The sequence below is a fragment of the Choloepus didactylus genome, chromosome 5 (genome assembly GCF_015220235.1).
Source record: "Choloepus didactylus isolate mChoDid1 chromosome 5, mChoDid1.pri, whole genome shotgun sequence".
NCBI lineage: Eukaryota > Metazoa > Chordata > Mammalia > Pilosa > Megalonychidae > Choloepus > Choloepus didactylus.
The window spans coordinates 57,623,033-57,645,836 of record NC_051311.1 but is presented as its reverse complement, the minus strand read 5'-3'; the positions used below and the strand labels follow the sequence as shown (position 1 = coordinate 57,645,836).

General features: G+C 38.0%; 1 protein-coding gene across 2 annotated transcripts in view; it reads left to right on the top strand.

Annotated features, from left to right (window-relative positions):
* Positions 1-22,804, top strand: part of EXOC4 (exocyst complex component 4) — a 953,704-nt gene that overhangs the window by 891,786 nt on the left and 39,114 nt on the right. For both annotated transcript variants that reach the window (XM_037836132.1, XM_037836133.1), the window contains one exon: positions 328-487. In XM_037836132.1, the coding sequence (XP_037692060.1) occupies positions 328-487 (160 nt within the window). The remainder of the gene's footprint in view (positions 1-327; positions 488-22,804) is intronic.

The window sequence follows — 22,804 nt, the reverse complement described above, 5'->3', positions numbered from 1 at the left end:
TCTGTACTTCAATAATTTCTAGCAACGTAGCAGATTCTTTAAGCCCTTGGCATTATGGCTTTAGGTGTATTTGGCAGTCCTGGAGCTGTGGAGGTATCAAATTTTGTTGTCAGTGTCAAGTCCCCCTATTTGTAACTGCTTGGGCAATGTAGAAATACTTGGAAATTATTGTGAGATCAGCTGGTGCAACCACAATCAGAGGTATGTTTCCTTTGATCATTTAAGTTTGTGGAGGATTAGAAGAGAGAAATCTGTATGCAGGTTTCTGCAGGATGGAACTAATCTATCTTCTCTTTTTTCCTCTCTGCCCTTGTGTTGGCCCATCAGGCCTGGGACACCTGATCTCCTGCATCCTCATTAATGGTGCCCAATACTTCAGGCGCATCAGTGAATCTGGCATCAAGAAAATGTGTAGGAACATTTTTGTTCTTCAGCAGAACTTGACCAACATCACCATGTCACGGGAGGCAGACTTGGACTTTGCAAGGTAGGAGTGAAGATTGGGCTGCATTCCTTGTACCAAGGTCTAAACCTCATTGCCTGTAAAGTCATTTAAAAAATTGGTCCTTGGTACTTTAAAGGCTTAGTTTTAAAAAAAAAAAAAAAAAAGCCTATTTATCTTTCTTTTTACCAAGAGGGATTTCATCTAAATTCTTGCTTAAAAAGTTAGTTAATAGATAGCTATTCTTAAGTCACAGAGAAGGTAATTCTGTGAAATTTTATATTGGCTGTTTAATATCCCTTAGGCAAATAATTTTCCCATAGTCTAATCTAAGTTCTTCTACAAAATGGTAATTATAAAAGTAATATGCGCTCATTACATAAAGTGTGTAAGATAAAATACAAAGAAGACTATAAACATTACTCATAAACCCTTAAACTAGAGGCTAGTCACTGTGATACTTGTTATATTTTCTTCTGGCTTTTGTGCACATGCTTTGGGAATATGTGAGTTTTAGCACATATACATGCATATGATTTCTATTTTTACAAAATTGGAACTATATTAATATGGTTTTATGTAAATTTAACTGAATTTCCCATATCAGTAATATACTTTTAAAACATGATTTTTCCCATGTCCATTAATATTCCTTGAAAACATTACCTTTAATAGCTGAACAAATATTCCATGGTAAAAATAAACCATAATTTATTTAACCATTTGAACATTTGGATTGCTTACAATTTTTTCCCTAATTGTAAATAACATTGTGTAGAGCATATTTTACTTAAATCTAGTTCCACATCCCCTGCCTTGTTGCTACTGAAAGCTATCTCCTCTTACTTGTTTTCACTGGAGGAAAATGGTTACTCATCACTCTCCAAGCTTTCCCTCCATACAATTGAAAGTTCTTATTATAAATAATGCTTTTACTATCTTCTTTCTAGGTTTGTTGATCTCAAATTTTAATGTTTCTTTATAAAGCCACTTTTTCACATTTTAGAGTTGATTTTGTTCTTTGATGTGATCTCAACATTGTCTGTACGTTACTTAGCTCATCAGACCTTTGGTGCTTTAATGAGAGCTTAGACAATTCGGAGGAGGACAGACGATGATCTTGGTTTTTCTGTGCTCTATTGCTATTGATACCTAGATGGTTTATTCCATAAGCTCCTTCATTTTCCCAAAACCTTTATAACTAGTAAGTAATTTGTTTTTAATAGTCCAGAATGCTCCTGCCTAATATTCAGTACTACCATATCTATTTACTTGGTTTTCTGAATCCTTGAGAAATTCAGGAAAATTTGAAACAATTTTTGAGACATTTACGTGTATAATGAAATATTGTATTACTTAAACAATTATTAAGACATATCTGCTAGAATCTTTTTTTAATCATATAACCATGTATCTTCATTTTTAATGTTTCTTCCCAATCTGTTGCTCCATTTATTCCATTGCTACCCTGTTTTTCTGTCTTTCTCCTTCCCTATTTTTTCTTCCTATTTGTGAGAGTGCATGTATGTTCATTAAATTCCCTGGTTTAGGCTAAATTTGGTAGAAAATCTTCCTTGCTCAGATTAGGGAAACCAGGTGTGACTGAATGCTGCATTTATTTGGTTGCTCTTATGGGGAATGATCTCATTATTGAATTAGTCTATTCATAATAGCATTGACAAGAGGAAGTTAAGAGCGTGGAGGCCTGAGGGATATAGAAAACCATTACTAATTCTCTGTGGAATGTAATTCCTAAATTCAATCATCTTTTTTTAAATGTTTTTTTTTTTATTTAGCAGAAATAAGCAAATTAACACAGTTTTTGGCAGATAGTAGAGAGCCTGAGCATGCACTAAGAGGAACTGGCACTTGAGTAATGAAATGCTGACTGAGCAGTATTGAGGCTGGCGTTAGTGAACTAGGTACCAAGGCAGATTTCGTCAGGAAATCATTGAATAGCATCCGAGCTGTGCCTTTTGGAGTTGTATTTGTGAATTTTGTTCAAGGAAGTGGGTATAAGCTGAAATGTGACCACTTGAGGAAAGTGCAGCCTTCATTCCCTTGCCACTTTCTTTATATCAAGTGAATTATGAAAGGATGTATGTTAGTATAAACATATAGTATTGGATGACACTGTAATTCTGATCCTGGTTGAGAAGATATCTCTTTACCAGACTTTTAGCTCCAAGAGGCCGAGACTTGGTCTGTTTCTCAGTGCCTAGCTGAGTGCCTGCTCCAGAGTACATGCTCAGCATGTGTGCTGATTGAATAAACAAGCGCCAAATCGAGGTTATTTTGATATTGGTGAAGGGCTTTGGTAATGACAAAGTTTAGTTTATCTTTAATGCCCTGAAGGTTTCAACCAGCTGATGTGGTCAATTTTGATACAGGCTTGTAAAAAACAGCATCTCCACTGCAGTTCTTTCTTGGTTCTGGGAGAAAAGAAAGCATTTCAAAAAGAATAAAGTATCCCCACTGTTCAGAGTCTCTCATTTTCTTTTTCTCTCATACATATATAGGTACAGTCATATAGCCTTGTTTTATTCTTCTTCCTTTTTTTTTTTTTTTTTTTTACTTCTGGGGACAGGTTTTGTGAAATGGGTTCCATCAATTCTACTGAATTTGAAGCTATGTAAAATAAATATCAAAATAGCCAGAAATAATAGACTACAGCAGTGTGCCTCAGCATTCCTTATGCAATGTCTAGTCAAGCATGGACAGCATCTGTATTTCCAGCAAATCTCTATAGGAATGTTATCTTCTAACACAGTAATTAATCACTAGTTGCCATGTGTCAGAAAGCTTATTTAACAAGAAGTTGCAGGGCTCATGTAGTTTTTTACCTTCATAGCTTTTATAACAACCTTTCTGGACGTAAAGGAGTAAGGAATCTGGAGTGATTCCATTTGTGTTGATTCTTCTTTTCATGGTATTTTTAAGTTGTCTATCTCTTTTTATATACACCTTTACTCTAATCTCTAACTGGAAAATAAATCTTTGGCTAACAATGGTTCAAGACAACCTATAACATTACCAGACCCTGTCCTTTTTGGTAATGATCACTTAAGCTCTGCCATGGTTTTGATCCTTTAGACCCCACTGTTGATTTTAGCCTCAAAAAGATATTTTGTCCTGAAAAATCATTGCAGATTAACTAGAAGTGAAAAGGCTTCATGCATGTGCTCTCTAATTTCTTGCATCAGAGATCATCTTACCCTGAGCTGCCATGTGGTTTTCCAAAAGTGAGTCACCGAAGTAACCTAGGAGTCCAGCTGGTACATAAAGGGAGAAGTCTGAATGGGCATTGAAGTCCTGAGGGTTTATCTGGAAACCTTGATAGTTTAGATAAAGCCATTATTCATAAAGAATATCCCACAATTTTCTTCCCCCTTCCCTTTTATATCCATCTCTGTCTGTTATAGTTGCCTCTCTTTTCTCCTTTATTTCTCTTCTTGACACTACTTCCTGCTTTCCTCCTTCAGGCATCCTTCTTGGTTTTATTTTTTTTCTCTTTTTGGTTTTCTTTCAACTAGTACCTCCCATTCTCCAAGCTGACAATGATAAGGAAATGAAAGCCAAGATTCTGAAAGTAGAAAAGAGAGAAGTTCTAACACAGAGGAAACCTTCCTCACCCTTTTGTTCACTCATTCAGCAAATATTTATTGAGAACATGTTCCCTCTAGGTCCTTCCCTCATGGAACTTACGTCATTCTGGGGTAAAACAGACAAACTAATAAATTAGTAAAATATAAAGTATGTCAGATGATGGTATATGCTATGGAGAAAAATGAGGCATGGGAAGGATAGAGTGTGTTAAGATATAGTGGTGTTAATCTGCAATTTTAGTTAGAACGTTTATGGATGTTCTTAACGAGATGGCAACACTTGAGGAAAGACCTAAATGAAGAGTAGAGCCATTCATGTGGATATCTAGGGTGAAATCACTCAAGGAAAGGAAATCTGAGGGCAAAGACACAGAGAGAGGAGTATGTTTATCATTTGAAAAATAGCAAGAAGGCCAGTCTGGCTAAAGTAGAATGAGTAAATAAGGAAGAATTACAGGAGATGAGGTCAAGGGTTTGTTTAATCTGAGAAGCTAAGTTCTCGAGGGCCATATAATGACACTGGCTTTTGAGTGAGGTGGGAAGCTATTGGAGGGTATTAAACAGAAGTGCCCATAATCTTACTTTGTAGAAGAGCCACTCTGGCTGCTATACTAAAAATAGACTACTGGGGAGGGGAGGTTGCAGGCAAGAGCAGAAGCAGAGTGATGTTAGAAAACTGTTGTAATAATCTAGGTGAAAGATAGTTGAGACTCAAACCAAGATGGTAGCAGTGGACAGAACAAGACATGGTCAGATTCGGAGATAGTTTAAAAATTGATCTGACGGGATTTGTTAAGGGATTCTAAGTGAGTTTGTGAGATTAAATGGGGAAGGAAAAAAGATCACTCCAGGGTTTTTGATCTGACCAAAGATGGCATTTTCCTTTATTGAAAACAAAAATTAACCAGGCCATGGGAGAGGCAAGTGGTAGGGAATGGGGAACTGGATATCAAGAGTTTGGGTTTGGAAATGTTAAATTCGAGATGCCTTTTAGACATCCGGTAGGGATAAAGAGTAGATAACTAGGTATGCAAATCAAGTTTAGGAGTGCCGTCTGGGCTGGAGAATTCGGGAATCCTCAGCATATAAATAGCATTTAAAACTATGAACTGGGGTTAGAGGTGAGATCACCACAAGAGTACTAGTAGGGGGGAAAAAAAAGGGAAGGTGAAAAAGGAAGGATTGGGCCTTAGGGCATCCAAGGATGTTGGAGTGCTGAAGAAGAACCAGCAAAGGAACTGGGTAGGAACTGTCAATAAAGTAGCAAAATAACCGGGAAAGTGTCATGTCCTGGAAGTAAAGTGAAGAATATGCTTTAAGAGGAAAATGTCTACATCTATGTCAAATGCTGCTGATAGGTTAAATCAGTTCAGGGAAAAGAATGGGCCATTGGTGGGCTTGATAGGAGGCCTAAAATGCTTTGGTCTGCATGCTTTATCTTCCATATACAAGTTATATATAGTAGGAACAAGCTTCAAATATTTGTATTTGGGAGCAGATTTCTCACACCTATTCTATGGTAGGGGCTGATGCACACAGCACAAACCAAAATGTGGTTAAACTAGAGTATTTCTAGTGTGATGTGCAAAATACCAACTTGGCAGCCTCTCTTTTTCTCATTGGATGAGAAAGAAAGCCCTGCTCTGCCAAATTGTAGGCCCTCATCATGTGTTTCCCATGGCGGAGCTGAGTTGACCACTCCAGTGGAGTGGTCTAACTCGGTGGTTTTGTTGTCAATGACAAGCGATCATTGCCCCTCCCTACCCCAGCCCTTCCAGCAAGTTTTGGTTAGCTTTGGAACTGTTTATCTTATGTTTACTCACCTAACCATTGGAGTCCTTTGGTCTCTCTTGTGCTCATGTGTAAGAATGTCTGCTTCACAGAAGTCAACAGAAAGGTCCCATCGGTAGACAGAACCATCTAGGGACCTGGGGACCAAATAAAAAATCTTGCTTCTAGTGACTCCTCGGGACACAGGCAAGGCCAGAAATATTACCTTCCAAGTTAGGTGTTTACACCTTATTTGGTTAGTCAAAAAGAGGTTGAAATAATAAAGTAAAAAGACAACCCATAGAATGAGAGGAAATAGTTACAAATCATTATATATAATAATGAATTTGTATATAGAATAGGTAAATAACCCTTAAAACTCAATAATAAAAAAACAAATAACCCGCTTTAACAATAGGCCATGGTACCCCAGTAGCAACAAGAACATCTAGTGCCCAGATCTTGGTTTCTAGAGTTTTCTAATCAAAGGACTACTTGGTGAAATGGCCAATTCTAGGACTAGAGCAGGAAATATACAAGATGAGTATCTTGTCGTGCCAGAAAGTAAGGAAGTACTCTCTACCCTCCACCCCCAATAAATGCACACATTGATAACATTGGATTATAACCCAAAGTGTAAATATAAATATCCATGAATCCATACATAAATAAATAAATATTGAATAAATTCCATACAGAAATAAATACGTATTGAATAAATTCATAAATGAGAGAGAAGAGACAAATCTCCCTTGCAGAAGATTTTCAAATAAATTATATAGATACTCTTCTCTCAAGGAGGTAGTGTATGGCAAGGGGGGAGAAAAAGAGTACCTTTACAGTGGAGAAACCTGACAAATAGTACTTCAGCCAGGTTATCAGGGTCAATAACAAACATAAATCATGTATGTACCCTTAATAAGATGTGATGAAAAGTGCACTTTACTTCTGTGATCTTCCTCCCAAAACTCACAATCTCAGTCTAATCATGAGAAAAACCTCATACTGAAAAACCCATAATGAAGAACATTCTACCCAACACCTAACCAGTACTCCTCAAAACTGTCAATGGCATCAAAAATGAGGGAAGTCTAAGAAACTGTCACAATCAAGAAGAGTCTAAGGATACCTGACAACTACCTGTAAAATGGTATCTTAGATGGGATCCTGGAACAGGAAAAGGACAGGAGGTAAAAAAGTAAGAAAATCTGAATAAACTACGGATTTTAGTTCATAATAATGTTGGTTAACCATAAAAAATATTGGTTCATTTATTATAACAAATGTACTGTACTAATGTAAAAAAAATAATAGGGGAAACTGGCTACAGGGTATATGGGAACTCTCTGTACTACCTACTTAATTTTTCAATAAATCTAAAACTTCTAAAAAAATCAAGTTTATTAAAAAGAAAATAGGCAAAGGATTTAATAGACATTTCTCCAAAAAAGATATACAGATGGCCAATAAACACATGATGTTCAATATCATTGGTCATTAGGGAAATGCAAATCAAAACCACAATAAGATACCACTTCATGCCCACCCTGGCTATGATCAAAAAGCCAGACAAAAACAAATGTTGGCGAAGATGTGGAGAAAATGGAACACTCATACATTGCTGGTAGGATTGTAAAATGGTATAGCTGCTTTGTTAAACAGTTTGGCACAGCTTTAAAAGTTTAATATAGAGTTACCCCAGCAATTTCACTTCTAGGTATGTACCCAAGAGAAATGGAAACATATGTCTATGCAAAAAAATGTACAGAAATATTTATAGCAGCATTATTCGTAATAGCCAAAATCCGGACATAACTCAGATATCCATCCGCCGATGGATAAATAAAATGTGGTAAATCCATACAATGGATATTATCTGGAAATAAAAAAAGAATACATGCTACAACATGCATGAACCTTGAAAACAAGTTAAATAGAAGGAGCTAGCCACAAAAGATCATGAATCCATTATATGAGTCCATTCATTTGAAATAGGCAAATTCTATGGACAGAAAATAGATGAGTAGTTACTTAGGGCTGGGGGCAAGGAGGGAGAGAATAGGAATTAACTGCTAACGCATTAATTAATTAATTGGCAGTTAGTTTCTTTCAGGGAGCCCAAAAATGTTCTAAAATTAGATTGTGCTTGTTGATGTTTGCATAACTAATGAATATATTAAAAAACATTGAACACTTTAAATAGGTAAATCGTATGGAGTGTGAATTATAAGGCAGGTTAAAAGAGAGAGAAGGAGAGAGAGGTTCACAGCCTTGAAATTCCTAAATGTTATGTCACAGGAAATGAGAAACCCAGGTTTTATACTCAAATTAATGGGGGAACTTTGTAAAGGAAGTGTCTAACTCTTTTTGAATTTTCCTAATTCATCCTGGGAGGTAGCAGTTCAAGAAAGAATTTTTAGAGAAAGAGATGGTGGTACTTCCTATTAATCTGAAATGGAATTATCCAGGATGGGGAGAGAGACATTTCAAATGGAAAGGACAGTTCAGGGTGGCTAGAGGAGAGGTTCAAGGAAGGGAGTGGTAAAAGGTGACCTGAGTGAAAGTCAGAGCTAGCTTATGGTAAACTCAGCATAAATGCCTCCTAAAATTTACCTGCCTCCCTCTCCCACCAGCATTCCCTATTCTCCTTAACCTGATTTATTTTTTCATAGAATGTATCACCGTCTGACATATTTCGTATTTACTTGCTTAGTTGCTCCTTACCTGTTTTACCCCTAGTAGAACGTAAGCTCCATGAGACAAGGACTTTTTTGTTCTCTGCTATAGCCTCAGGGCCTAGAACAGTACTTGGCATGTAGTACACTCAATAAATATTTATGTAGTAATAAAGTTAAAGTGTTTGAACTTCATTCTGTAGGTAACTGAAGGGTTTTAGCTGTGACTGAAGGGTTTTAGCAGAGGACTGAAATGGTCAGATTTGTATGCTAAGTAGATCATTTCAGCAATTAGGTAAGCAATGGATTGAAGTCCTTGGAGTCCTTGGAGGTCACTTGGAAAGTAATTGTTGGGAGAGAGCTGTGGGTGGCCTGAACTAAGTATGTACTGGTGAGGATGGAAAAGAGGAGACAGATTTGAAAAGTATTAAGGAGCTAAAATCGGCAGGATTTGGGGAGTGATTGAATAGTGAGGGTAAAGAAGAGGATGACCCCCCACACTCAGCATAGGTGTCTCACTGAGTTGCAATGCCATCATGTAAAATAAGCCTTCAGGAGGAGCAAGGAGTAGGTATGATGAAAGGAAGATATCTGTGGAGTGTTGACGGTAAGATTGTATGGGACTTCCAAGTGGAGATGTCTAACACACAACAGGATATGTAAACCAGAAAGGTGAGGGAGAGTCCTGGATGGAACAAACAGGTTTGGGGAATCATCAGCATATAGTTGTTATTTGAAACCAATAGAGTAGATGGGGAACACTGTAGATGGAGAACAATCCCCTGGGGAGCACCAACATCTAAAAGGCATGGGAAGGGAGAGGAGCCTGAGTCAGAGAAGGAATGGTCCCATAGAGGTACAAGAACCAGAAGACAACAGCACATGAAAGCAAAAGAGCATGCCTAGCCACATGGCTGCCTGCACTAAAATGGCACTTTTCTCCTGAATTTATATAGTAGCTTTCTTCCCAATACATTAAAGCATATTTTCGTTTTTCCTTCTCCAACTCCTCTTTGAGGTAAACTGAGGTGACAGGCAGAGTGAATACCAAAACCAGCCTAGAAACTAAATAAACCTATTTGGATTCCTGCTTTATCCTTGGCCCTGAACCTACTCTGAGGTCAGGAAAGACCACTGACGTGACTGAAAATATTGAATACCTCCCAGGGGAGCTGTTTAGGTACACTTAATTCCTACCACCTTATTGCACTAGGAGCATTACTTTGGTTTTCTGCAGGAAAGGTTATGGGTTTTCTTTCCTCTTTGGAGTGACCAGCATGTAGTTTGATAGGGAGGGATTAGCAATAACTTGCTGCCATCTACTGGAAACACCCACAGACATCCAGGCAGATGAATAGCTGAGGTGTAAGGTCCCAGCACTCTTCTAAATCAAAAGTGGGTACTGCCCCTGACATAAGGCTTCAGGGGGTGACTTGGCTGAAAATATGAAATGCCCCCGCCTAAAAATATTCCTTGACTGTCTTTTTAGAAATCCAGTTTTGTTTCTGAGGAAAACAACAATGTTTTATACATCCTTTTCTCTGTTTCTTTTTCCCCTAGCTGCTATTGATCTTATCTACCACTTCTATCCTGGGATAGCCTATCCCTTTTTCAACCTCTTTTTATACAACCCCGGTCTTGAGATATTTGACTGAACACTATACCATGTGGATTTATGGATACATTTTATAGGAGAGATTAGGCTGATACCAAAAATTATTTTAATAATCATGCTCCTAAAAATTCTGTTGTGAGTATCATCTCTTGAATTTAACAGCAATTCAAAACTAGGTCTGACCTTCCGAGGGGACAGGGTGAATTGGGAAAATTGATAAGTTACGTAGCTTTTCCTGCCTGGTAGAAGGAAATAGATCAGTTAATAAAATTTAATAATAAAAAAAAAAAATTTATGGTCTGATCCATCAGAAAATTTTCTTAAAGATCTTTATATAAGTATATTTATATAATATTACATCTCTGTAATTAAACCTTCATTTGCCTTTGCTACTCTGTTCTGATCATACCACTTTCTACTGATCTCCTTTTTCTGTGTTTATTGCACTTACGGTAGATTCCATATATTTTAACAATTAATCGATCTCTAATCATCTCATGTACACCCCTTGAAGACAGGTGAGCTTGCTTTACTGTTCTATTTACAGCACCCCAGAACATGAATACTTACAAGGCTTTCAAAAACTATCAGTAGTTGATGTCTGATTTCTCATAAACATATAAACATATCTCGTGTATAAGACTTTAAGATTTCTTTTGATTATGCTCAACTAATGAAACGTTGTACATGTATAAAACCAATGTATAATTTAGGGTTCCTCGAGTTTATTGACAGACAGTGATAGTCTTCCCTTTGTAGCACATATGCTAGAATTGGAATGATTCAGTGATTAGCACAGATAGCAGGTGTTATTATTTCCAATAAAGATTCCAAGGAACAGAAATGAGAAGTGACTTGTCCAAAATCTCTCATCAAATTGTGATGATATTTATACATCCTGCACTACATCTGTAGTCATCATAGTTAGGAAATTAAATTAACTCATCCAGTAAGGCTATTTTTCTGCCAGGGAAGGGTTGTGTTGTACTAAAAAGACATTAAACTTGTTCTTTGACTACAGCTCAAGAATGATCATTTACTGACTCTATTAGAATTCTTACTGAAAAACTTGAGGCTGAAAACTGACCTTTCTTATTTTCTAAATAGAGATGTGGTGTTTAAATTTTGGTACTTAAAACAGCACACTTGCTGTGCCAGTTTGGATATATTATGTCCCCCAGAAAAGCCATATTCTTTAATGCAATCTTGTGTGGGCAGACTGATTAGTCTGTTGATTAGGGTGAACCTCTGATTGAGGTGTGGACCCTGCCCATCATTCAGGGTGGGTCTTGATTAGTTCACTGGGCTACTTAAGAAAGCTCCAGAGCCGATGCTGAAAGATGCTTGGAGATGCGGACAGAAGGATGTTTGGAGATACTAAACCAAGAGATGAAGCCCAGAGTTTGCCCCAGAGAAGCTAAGAGAGAACCCCCAGATGCTTAGAGAGAAACGCTGTGGGAGAAAAAAGCAAGGACGCACAGAAGCTGAGAGAGAGGAGCTGAAACACAACCCGAGAGCAAGGGGCCAGCAGATGCCAGCCACGTGTCTTCCCAGATGCCATCGGCCTTCCTTCAATGAGGATATCCTCTTGTTGATGCCTTAGTTTGGACAGATTCATGGCCTAAGGACTGTAAATTTGTAAGGAAATAAACCCACTTTATAAAAGGCAATCTGTTTCTGGTATTTTGCAAATGGCAGCATTAGCAAACCGGAACACTTGCTATAGTTGTTAAAGCAGAGTTGCAACTCCTTACAGACAAAATCAAGGCTGGACTTTCTACCCAGTTCCTTCCTCACCTGTTTTCTTGCTCCTTCTTGTACAGAGATCCCTTCTCTCCATTCCCATCTCCTGCTTTGCTTAATACCCTTTGCCAATCTAGAGAGAACAGGACCAAGTGCTTAGGAGAAGCCAAATAGCCGTAGTGAACTCTGTGGTCACCACCTACCTAAACTCCCCTTTGCTCTCTAAAGCCTTCCCTAATGTGTCTAGCCTATATGAATTTCTCTCTTTCTTAGTCTTTTTTTTTTTCCTAATTTTTCTATACTCTGAGATTAATACCTTATATATGCCATCTTCTTCATCTATACCATAGTTTATAATTTATTGCACAGATTTTATTTAATATGTTATCTCTCCCCACTTAATTATAAGTTCTCATGACTAGCAACCATAATTGCAGCTGTGGTTGTATTGTTTGTTTTTGGTTTCTTTGTGGGTTTTTTCTCCTTCTCTGTAAAAGGCACATAGCAATCTAAAGTGTTTGTGAATGTGATTTGGGTTTCAAAGCATGTTTGGTATATAATAATTTCTGTGTATGTTTCAGAAAGCATCCTTAGCCAGATACAAATAGGTTACCAAGAAGTAGTTCATGTACCTAGCTTTATAGATCTTTTAGTCAAATCTGCATCTCAGAAACAAGGACACTTCTTAGAAGACAAATAACTTCAGTGTAAATAACTCTAAAGGCCTCAATTGGTTACTTTCTCTCAGTGAGGACGATGATGATATATACTACCATTATAATATGAGAATAATAATTATTATATCATTGAACTCATTACATGGCATGAACTATAGTAAGTACTTTACTTAGGTTGGCTCACTGGACCCTCCCTGAAACTCTATATGAAGCTATTATTACCACATTTTATAGATAAAAACAGCTAAAGCCTAAAGAGACTAAGTAAATTTCCAGTATACATAATAATAGTCCGGATTTAAATTTAGATCAGTGCAGCTTCCAAGTCTATGTATGCCCTTGACCATGTAAAGTCAGGGCTATCGTTTTGGTAAACGTTGGGTCTCTGTTTTGCTTTGTTTAATTAAAATATGATTTCTTTTTTTTCAGTTAAGCTCTTGACGCTCAAACATTTTCTTTTCCTTTACTTTTTCTGGTTGTGTGGCTTTACTCCTTGATTTCCATTGAGCTCTAATCTCTGGCAGTTTTAATTAGCTTTAATTAGCAGTTTCACTGTAGAAGGCTGTTTAGACTCCTACCCTGGGATGATTGTGGTGCTGATTTTGCTCAGCCATCAGGAGCTCTGTTTGGCCTGTTGGTCTTCTGCTTCTCCCAAATGACAGTCTGGAGTAGTAGCACTTAAAGCCCAAGACCATTCTCTAGAATCACACATATCAGTGATAAATTCTAAAATCATTAATCCCACATAAAGTACATCTGAACTTTAGAGAAAATAAGCAACTTAATCAAGTTCTCAAAGGCTAGAGGGTGTAAAAACCTGGGTACCTTGTTTTAAATGGAAACTCTTTGATCCCATTCCTAAAAATTCTGGTGTAGAAGGGCAAGGGTGGGGTCTGGTTATCTGCAATTTAACAAGTACTCAGGAGATCTGATACTGATAGTTCTTGGATATTCTGGGAGAGATACTGGCCTAACTTCATGTTCTTTGAGACTTATATAATATCCAGGCCATTTCTTTCCCAGCCTCTTGCACTCTTTTTTTGTCTTGCAGCAAGCAGTAAAAGTAACATAACTTGGTTGATACATCATTAAAACTACCTCCAGGGTAGTCACTATTATTGTTGCCAGTTAACCTATGTAGAAATTGAAGCCAAGTTGTGTTCTTGGAAGTGTGGGGGTGGACCAAGTAGTATTTCATTTATCTAGTAGGTGGCTAATAAACAGTCTCATTCCTTAACTGTTACATAATTGAGCAAGTCACTTTAGCTCTCTTGACTGAAGTTTTCTCATCTATAAAATGAAAGTGTTTGACTAGAAAATCAACTCTCAGGTCTCTTGCAGATATGACCTACCCAGTGTTCCATGATATGAAATCAGAGATGGGGTTCAGAGGTCTGGAGCTCTGCCTCAACCCTTAACTCTCAAAAGAGCTTATCACAGAAAGGTTTTTTGAAATTAGGAAATGCACCCCAATCCAAGTCCATAAAGATACTGTAAGGATTTCTGAGAATATATAGTACGTAGCAGACATTTAAATATTTGTTGACGAGAGAGACAAACAAATGTATGTATGTGTGTTACCGGACCAAGGCAATGGATTCTTTGCCAGGTACACTCAAATGACCAATTCCTGAGACACCAGGGTTTCAAAGAAAGAAAGAGTTTTATTGCTAGGTGTGAAGCTGGAGAACAAATGGCCTATTGGTCTGAAATCTGTCTCCCCAAACTGTAGTAATTTTGAGTTTTATAGTATCAAAAGATGGGCAGGTTTTAGGATAATAAGCACAATGGCCCCAAATGATGTAATTAGTGGTGATTTAATTATTGCGCATGCAGAGATTGATTACATACTTCGTCACAGAATGTATGTAAGAAAATGGCAGCCTTAGTATGAAGATGGGTGTGATTTTTAGTATTATAATCAGGTATAGGTGACTCGTAGGTTAAAGTCTAAGCTACTGTGCATGTTAAGTGGACCCATTTTGGTTAGATCCAGTTTCAGTTATCAAGATAACTTTGGACTTGGGGTGGGTTAGTTCTGGGATGATCCAAGACCCTTCATTAATAAACATTAGGGGCTGTCTTTAATGATCGTAAGACTTTAAAGTCAAAAAACTGGATAAATGGGTGCAAGTGGAGGTTAGTCACAAGGTTTTTACAATCACAAGGGCACAAAATAAAGGCTGTACAATCATTATCAGAGATCAAGGCAGCTGAATTACAGTTCAGATTTCAGGTATTTCCCTCTGCCTACTCTAACATACCAGAAAGTAAAAAGGAATATCTATATAATGATTCAGTAATCATAATCAGCCCTTAAATCCTAACTTCTTGGTTACATGTATGTGAATGAATCAATGAATGAGAAAGGAGGTAACATAGTCCTACTTCTTTTCATGGTCAAGATAGTGGTTTTAGCATTTGCTCACCACAAATACCAGAGAGTAAGACAGACAGACAGAAACTGACTACTGCTTTTGCATGACCTATAAAGGTCTTCTAAGGCTCTGAACAGTAATTCAAAAAATAAACATGTAGGTACTCAAAAACATAAATGTCACATCTGCTGTAGCTCTTCATCTCCTTTGCTGTGCTGTGGTTTTCCAATTGATGGTAAGATTGTATTCAAATCAGCCATTTCACTTTTTCCTGGAGGCACTCTTAATCTTTGTGTTCTAACCTTTAAAGATATAGGCTTCTGTTGCTGCTGTAATGATTTCCATTACCTAGCATCTACATGTTTAAATTCCTCCAAAGAATTGTGCAAAACTTCTATTTTTCTCAACTGGAGATGGAGTCAAATGAGAGAGAGAAAAAAAAAAAGCAAATGGGGGTAGGGGAAGCTGGCTTGATTGACTTCTCTCTCTTAATAAAGGCAGTCAGGGGAAGGCGTGGATCAATGGCCTCGACTTTTCAGCAGGCATTAACACTGCATCTCATTCTCCTTTAGGCAATCTGTTTCACAAAGGCACTGATTAAACTTTGGGGTGTATTGGGGACAGAGAAGGGAGGGAGAGGTTGGGGATTTTTAGTGGCTAGAGCATTTTATTGACAACATTAAAGGCCTCATGATATATTTGACCAGAAATTAATTACAGCCCAGTTCCCCAATTTCTCCCTTAGGTGACCGTCTTCTGTTGATGTGTGCTGCTGTGAAAGTAATAATAGGTTTCAAATGTTTGTGAAAAACATGAAGTAATTACTTGCTGTGGTAAATCAGTCCTTTGAAGTGTCAGCTTGTCTCTGCTCCGTGCATGTGACAGTCTGTCTGTTTCTTTTGTTAACTTCAATTACATAGCATTGGAGAATTTTTATTTTTCAGTTTCCAGAAATTTTACTCTTTTCATTTCTTGGTTTCATAGTTCTCTAGGGATGTAGTATTGAAATGATAATGACACATAACTAGCATTTGAACAAGGGAAGCCTCTGTCTGCCAGGGTGCTGATTGCCTTGGTTAAGTTTTGTAGCTATTAGCTATCAGCTATTTGCTAGTTCCTCTAATGAGCCTTAAATATTTATTGTTTGTTGTGCACAGGAGAAGAATGTGCTCTCAGGTATTTTGAGGCTCCTTCTCACCAGCGGCATATGTTTAAATTATGGTTCCTCAAGCCCAGGAGTATGCAATAGCACATTTCCCCTTTTTAAAGTTAAAAAAAAAAAAAAAAAAAAACAGTTTTCTGATAAAACACGCAGCTCCTTTCCTGGCATCCCTTCCTCCCAGTAGAATCTGTACAAATGTCCTTGGATTAACAACCTCTGTGTTACTTCACCTGTAGAATCAGAGAGAAATTTCCTTTCCATAACCATCTTAAAATGGATCCTCACCCAGGCAAACACAATGGAGAGCAGTATATTTTGACCCGTATAACATTATCACACATAGGTACTCTGCTGCTTGCGTTAAGGTTAGTTCTTCCCTAAAAATATGAACTATACATATGCACATTTCTTTTAAAATTCATATAATTAGTATTAATATTTAAGTTTTTTTATTGTCTAATCTTTCTTGTCCATTCATGATCAGTGAGCTATTTATTATAAGTCCTGCCTTAAAAGGTTTGTTTAATCTCCTATATCAAGCTATACGTCTCTGTGAATGTTTGTTTTTACCTTTCCAGGATAACCTCTTTCTTTTGTTTATATTTAGAACCAAATGTAAGAATAGTAAAAACTGATTATCAATAATTGCTCTGGAAGATCCTGTCCATCATCAAAGAATAATACTATATTTAGTATGGTTATAGCATATACATATATTTTACTATGTCTTTGACAATTGGTAACTCAGTATGATATCTCAATATACACCAGAATATCTGATTAACTGTACCCCCTTATTCTCTTTTCATCCTGCATAATAGAGTTTTATATCTCTATAATTGTCATAGCATTTCATTTTTCCATATATAAGTGAAAGTAGGTGGTAAGAACAAATTATTTAAAATGATTACTTTCTATTACTGTTTTATTATTGTTAATATTATTACCAATAACTACTGAGTATTGAGTACATACTTTGTGCAAGGCACTCTATGTAATTTACACACATTATATATTTAATCCTTATAATAACTTTGTATGGTTAGATATTATCATTCTCATTTTAAAGGTAGGCAGATTGAGTCTGTGCAAGATTAAGTTATCCAGGGTCTACACAACTAGTGTAGAACCATGGTCCAAAGCCAGGTCTATCTGCATTTTCACCACTGTACTGTACTGCTTATGACAATGTTATGCATTAGTATTTCAAGAAGATCTACCACGGCCTCAATGTTTTTATTGACTCTATTAAACCGTGGTGACAGGGTGTTTCTGTTTGAAAGGGCTTAGAAGAAGAGTGACAAGTTTTTAACTTCCCTGAAGGAAACTGAAAGCAAAAGTTAGTTTGTAGGACTGCAGGGATAAACAAAAGGAGGGCAAAGGCATGATGAGAAAGGATTTTAGACAGAGCATCTGAGGCCTGTTTAGGAATGTTCGTGACCATTGGTGGGCCTGCCAGAGGCAGGAAGGGGTGGAGGACCTCAGAGTCCTGAGTGACTGCAGCCTTAGAGGTGTCCAGGTCAGGGAGGAAGGGTGGGCCACACAGCGCAGGGAGCGCAGGGTCCCTGCCAAGAACCAACCTCAGTTCCAAAGTATACATGGAGCTCTGCTCTACATTGTGGTAATACAATGACTGATGAAATTGTCTTAAAATTGTTTTTAAGAAGCTAGTATTGTTTTTTCCAAATGAGTATAAAATATACCAAAAGATGGGGAAAGCAAGAAGACATTTGTTTTTCTTCTATCAATAGAAATCCTAGTAATTTTTAAAGAAAAAAAAAAAAAGGAAACCCACAACTTCTCTAATTAAAAAAAAAAGTATTGATACATGATGGAGCCTTCTGATTGGGCAATCCAGGTCACATGTCTATTCCTGTTATAAAAGGTTATAAAATGTATTCCAGAGAAAAGGAAAAGTTCTGTTACCAAAAGAAGAGGGATAAACAAAAACAAGAGATAACCATTACAACCAGTAACAGTTTGCTGAATGAATAAAAACTAAGTAATAAATGAGTGACACAGACAATAAGGTACTGAGTTATGGTCAAAAACAGATATTTAAAAACAGTTATTTCATGGAAAGACATTTTTATGGAAAGAAAGGTGCTGCTGGGGCATTTAGAGTGGGTTGAAATAGAGAAAATGTAGAAATGTTTTTGAGCTGTACTTTGAAAGAGATTCAGAAGGGAGGCAGACATTAGAGTCAGGGGAAAATGTACCTTCTTAAGAATCAAATGCTAGTAAAAAGAGAGAGGATTACAAAGTATGTATGGATACTGCTGCTCTCCTTAAACTGGACCTTTAAGAAAATCAAGAGCTTGGGTATTATAGTATGTTATACTATATAGTTTCAGATTTAGTTGGTTCCAAAGAAGAATTTTTTTTTTTAACCCTGGATATGACAAGTGAATGTTTTAAGTGTTTAAAGGGCTCATACAAAAGTAAAACTTCCAAAGTGATTGCTATCATTGGAAAAGAAAATCCTTTTTAAAATACATATTCATTTGTAGTCTTCTGCCACTTTGATTAACAAAAGATGCTGAAATTAACAGAAATAATAGTAATCTGTATTTATATTCCTCCTGTGGAGCTGAAGGTTTCCATAAATGTGAATTAATTTAGCTCCACTTTCATGTGCTAAGGTGAAAAGCAAAGCAAGCATCTCTCTGTCTCTCTCTGTCTCTGTCTTTCTCTGAAAGACAGTAAAACAGGACTTATAATTAGAGGAGAAAAGCAGCAAAAATTGAACTGGCAAAACTGCTTTTCCAGTTTTCTTGGGATTGGTGAAAGCAAAAAGCAGTCAGGGGCAGTAAGAAGTTCAGTAAGAGTCCTGGTTAGCTTTGAGATTACTTAAATCATATTTTTCCAAACCTAGAAAATCTTCATTAGATAGGATCGTGCCTCTGACAGGTAGAAAATCATCTCAGAGAGATTAATGATCCTAATAGGCCTAGCACTCAGATTTCCTAATTCCTCACTCAGGACTCCCCGTTAGAGAGGTAACTGCCTCCTGCAGACTGGTGAGATTTTCCTTCTCAATCAGAGGTGTTCAGACTCATTCCCATTCCTGTTGGAAAGAGTGACGTCTTAGGGCAGTGACAGGCAACCTGGGAGAAAGGGGTTATGACAGTCCTCTGGGGAAGGGGGGCCATGTGACTTGAACTCTCCCTCATCCTCCCAGTTTCTGATGCAACCCTAAGGGTATCATGTTAACCCCAGATCCCATATTGTTTGCCTTCCTCTCTATACTAGAATAATACTGTGGCCAGACACTTCTTTATAAACAGAAATTACTATGTGATAATAATTCTGACTTCTGTTCACTATCTACACATACTCCTGTCCTTGTTGCTAAGTAAATGCAGAGTGATTGTTCTCTTTATTAGCCTTTGATATTGACATTTCCATGTCCTCTCTTAGTTATAAATATCTGCTCTGCCACATCAATTTGGATTTTTTCTCTTAAGGAATTAAAGTTGAAACTATAACAATTATTATCTAAATTCTACTAAATCGTAAGTCAAAACAAAATATAAGAACGGTGATTATGTGGGAGCGAGATATTTTAGAGTGAGACTTTCCCAGCTACTAAATTATAGAGAGTCAAATCATTAGAAGAAAATCGAGTTCTTACATCAGCCTCAGTGTGGAGGGCAGCACTGGACTCCTCTGTTGCTGCCAGGAGGCACGATGCAGTTGCCAAAATTTGGAAGAGGAATGTCATCACTCTGTTAGGTGCTGCCTCTGGTACAAGTGTTCTGTCACCGATGAAGGTTTCTCCAGAGGTATACAGTTTCTCCTCCTGAACCCCCGAGTTCATGTAATGATGTAGAGGTGCAGTCTCACAGTGCCAGTTAAAGAGGGAGAACCTGTACATCCCTGATCCGAGTTGGTGTTGGGGTCACTTATGTATAATCTTCAGCTTCTTGCTTTCTCCCTGAGAGGAATCCGATCTAATCTAGGCCCTGAAAGGAATATCCTTCAGCTACATAGACCTGTCAGGTGAGCAGCCGTGGAAGGACTGTTAGATCCCTTCTGTGGTCTTTCTGAGCAGTCTGAGGGAGCAAAGGGAAGCAGGCCTTTCAGCCATAGGCCCCTCGCCCAGATGGTTTTCTCTACCTATGATAAAGGAAGCAGACTTCGTCCAGACTAAGAGTGCTCAACCAGTTGGTTCTCATTCTTATAGTGAAGGATGCCATATCCTCATTGTCCAAAATATGTTACTTGATGCCTCCATCATTATTGAACACTAAACCTCTTCCTTCCTGTTGAACCTTGGTGGTCCTTTTAAAGTAGCCTGTTCTCAGGCTCTCACCATCTTTGGACCTAACATTGGGAGCATCTTACACTGATTTCATTATGACTGTGTAACAGCATAAAAGCATATCGTTTAAACATTGCATATCCAGAGCATATGTTAAAGAAGTCAGTTGCTCAAGGTGGTTATGACACATTGGCTAAGGGATCAGTCATTCATTCTTATATTAAACAGTCATTGAACATCTGTAAGTGCTAACTATCCTGGAGCTGCAAAGATGAAGATATGGTTCCTGCTTGTACACAATGGAGCAGGCAGGGGTCAGTAATTAAGCAGCACTGTGTCATAAGAATTATAAAAGAGGATGTTAAAACCTAATAAGAACAAAAATTGAGAGTAGTGGTAGGGAATGGCAGCCAAGTTTTTTTCCTGTCCAAAAGGGGGAAACTTGCTATGGCTGAAGGAAAAACAGACACAACATTTGTAACACTCCCTCTGGAGTTAAGGGAATGCTTTTAGTACTCCTGGTGATAAATACTGTGACGCTAATTAGGACTAAAGAACAATCAGCAAGAAGAAGTATAGTTTAGACTCAAGAGGCAGGGGTATTTCTAGCGCAAAATTGGACACATATCCCCCTTCCAGCTGAAGAGAACATGCCTATACTAGAAAGGAGCCACCCTGCACCAAACTGCTGAAGAAATCACAATTTCAAACTTAAAATGGATGTCTGTAAAAGAAGAGAAGGAAACTTTTGTGCAAATGAATCTAAGACTCCATTATAGATCTATTAAGAACAACCTAGGAAGTGTAAGGGGATTCTTTTGGATTTACTATGAAGACTTTTCTTTGGTAAGTTTACACTTGTTACTAAATCTATCAGTTATGATTGTTTTAATAAGCAGACAGTGAGTTTAGGTATAAAATTCTTGTTCAAAATACTAAATGTCTGATCCCTAGTAACCCAATTCATCTGGGATTATAAACTATGACTCTTTATTGCCACCTGCTGACAACAAAGAATACAGCCCTTCCGGAAATACGAGGCTTTCTAGAAATAAATTGACCCTTTGCAAACTGAATCTGGTAATCAGTGATGTGACACAGTAATCAGAGACGTGACAAAGGCTTTTTGAAAGATCTTCTGATCTTGGTGTTAAAAACAGGTCCCTTTTCATAGGCATCCTTAAACATACTGAAGTCTTATAACCATATCACCTGGAAAGCAAAATTCTATATATTGAAAGCTATTTTCAGTAAATTACATTAAAGTGTTAAGTTTGTTGATCTGAGTCTGTCACCACCTTCTCCAGCATTTGTAGCTGCTGTCACTGTCCAGTGGCTGCTTCTGTGCTTTCTGTGGCAGCTGCCGACCTGTTCTCACTGCTGCTACTGTCATCGCCATCACATACAAGCTGTTGCCCCTGCCACTGTCTTCCTGCTGCTAATGGGACTCTTTGGCACCTCTCCATGCTGCATGAAGGTGGAGAAGCTGTTCACCACCCCAGGCTCAGAGCCATCTGACACCCTTGACTGCCACTGCTCAATCCCACCCTCACAGCTGAGTGGCTTCATGGTGAAGGGAGCATGACAGTCAGCTCGCTACCTGTGGGATCAACTGGGCCTCTGAGTGAGACAGGCCTGTGGGCCCAAAGAACCCTGCACACATCAGAGTCAGCACAGTGGAGCCCCAGCTCTTGTCTTAGTTTCAAATATCTCTCTTCTTTATTTATGCCTGAAGATGAAAACAGTTAGGAAACTTAGTTTCCTTCTCATTATTTGCCTGCCCGGGTACCATAAAGGAGGAAATCCATGCTCTTCTCTGACCCCTGGATGGAGATTAATGCCAAACATTGGAAGTTATTAAAAACTGTTCTGCATCACCTCTAATATTTTTACTTTCACACAGTTTGTGAGGTTTAAGTAATATGTAGAATTTGGGGATGGTAGACCCTACTACTGTACTTTCATGGAGAAATAAAAAGGATTAATTGCAGCTGAGAAAGAATAGGAGAGGGTTCGTGTCTGTCAGAAGGAAAGACACTTAAAAGAGATGTCAACCCACTCCAATACAGTTGCCAGGATTGCCAACAGAAACACGACTCACACAGCACTGGATGGAACAGTGTTTTACTCATGTAGAAAAGAGTCAGAGCAAAGTCAGCTTCACTAGTGGGTGTCAGTTCCCCCAGAGCCAGCAGGTCTCAATCCATAACTGAGGCAGGGAACTGTGCTATGCACAACATCCCTCTCTTGTGTTCCCTGCTCCTTCCCTGCCAGGGACAGACACACCACTGGGGTATGTGTCAGATGCCATAAAACGTAACCCCTATGAGAGGAGGCATGACTCCAGTGAATATTTACTTATTCTTGAAACAGTAAGGGAAGGAATTCACCTACAGTCCCCCGATATATTAGGGGATTGTGTTTTATCACAGCAGGCCAATACATCTGGTCCCAAGAAGGATGTATTTGTGGG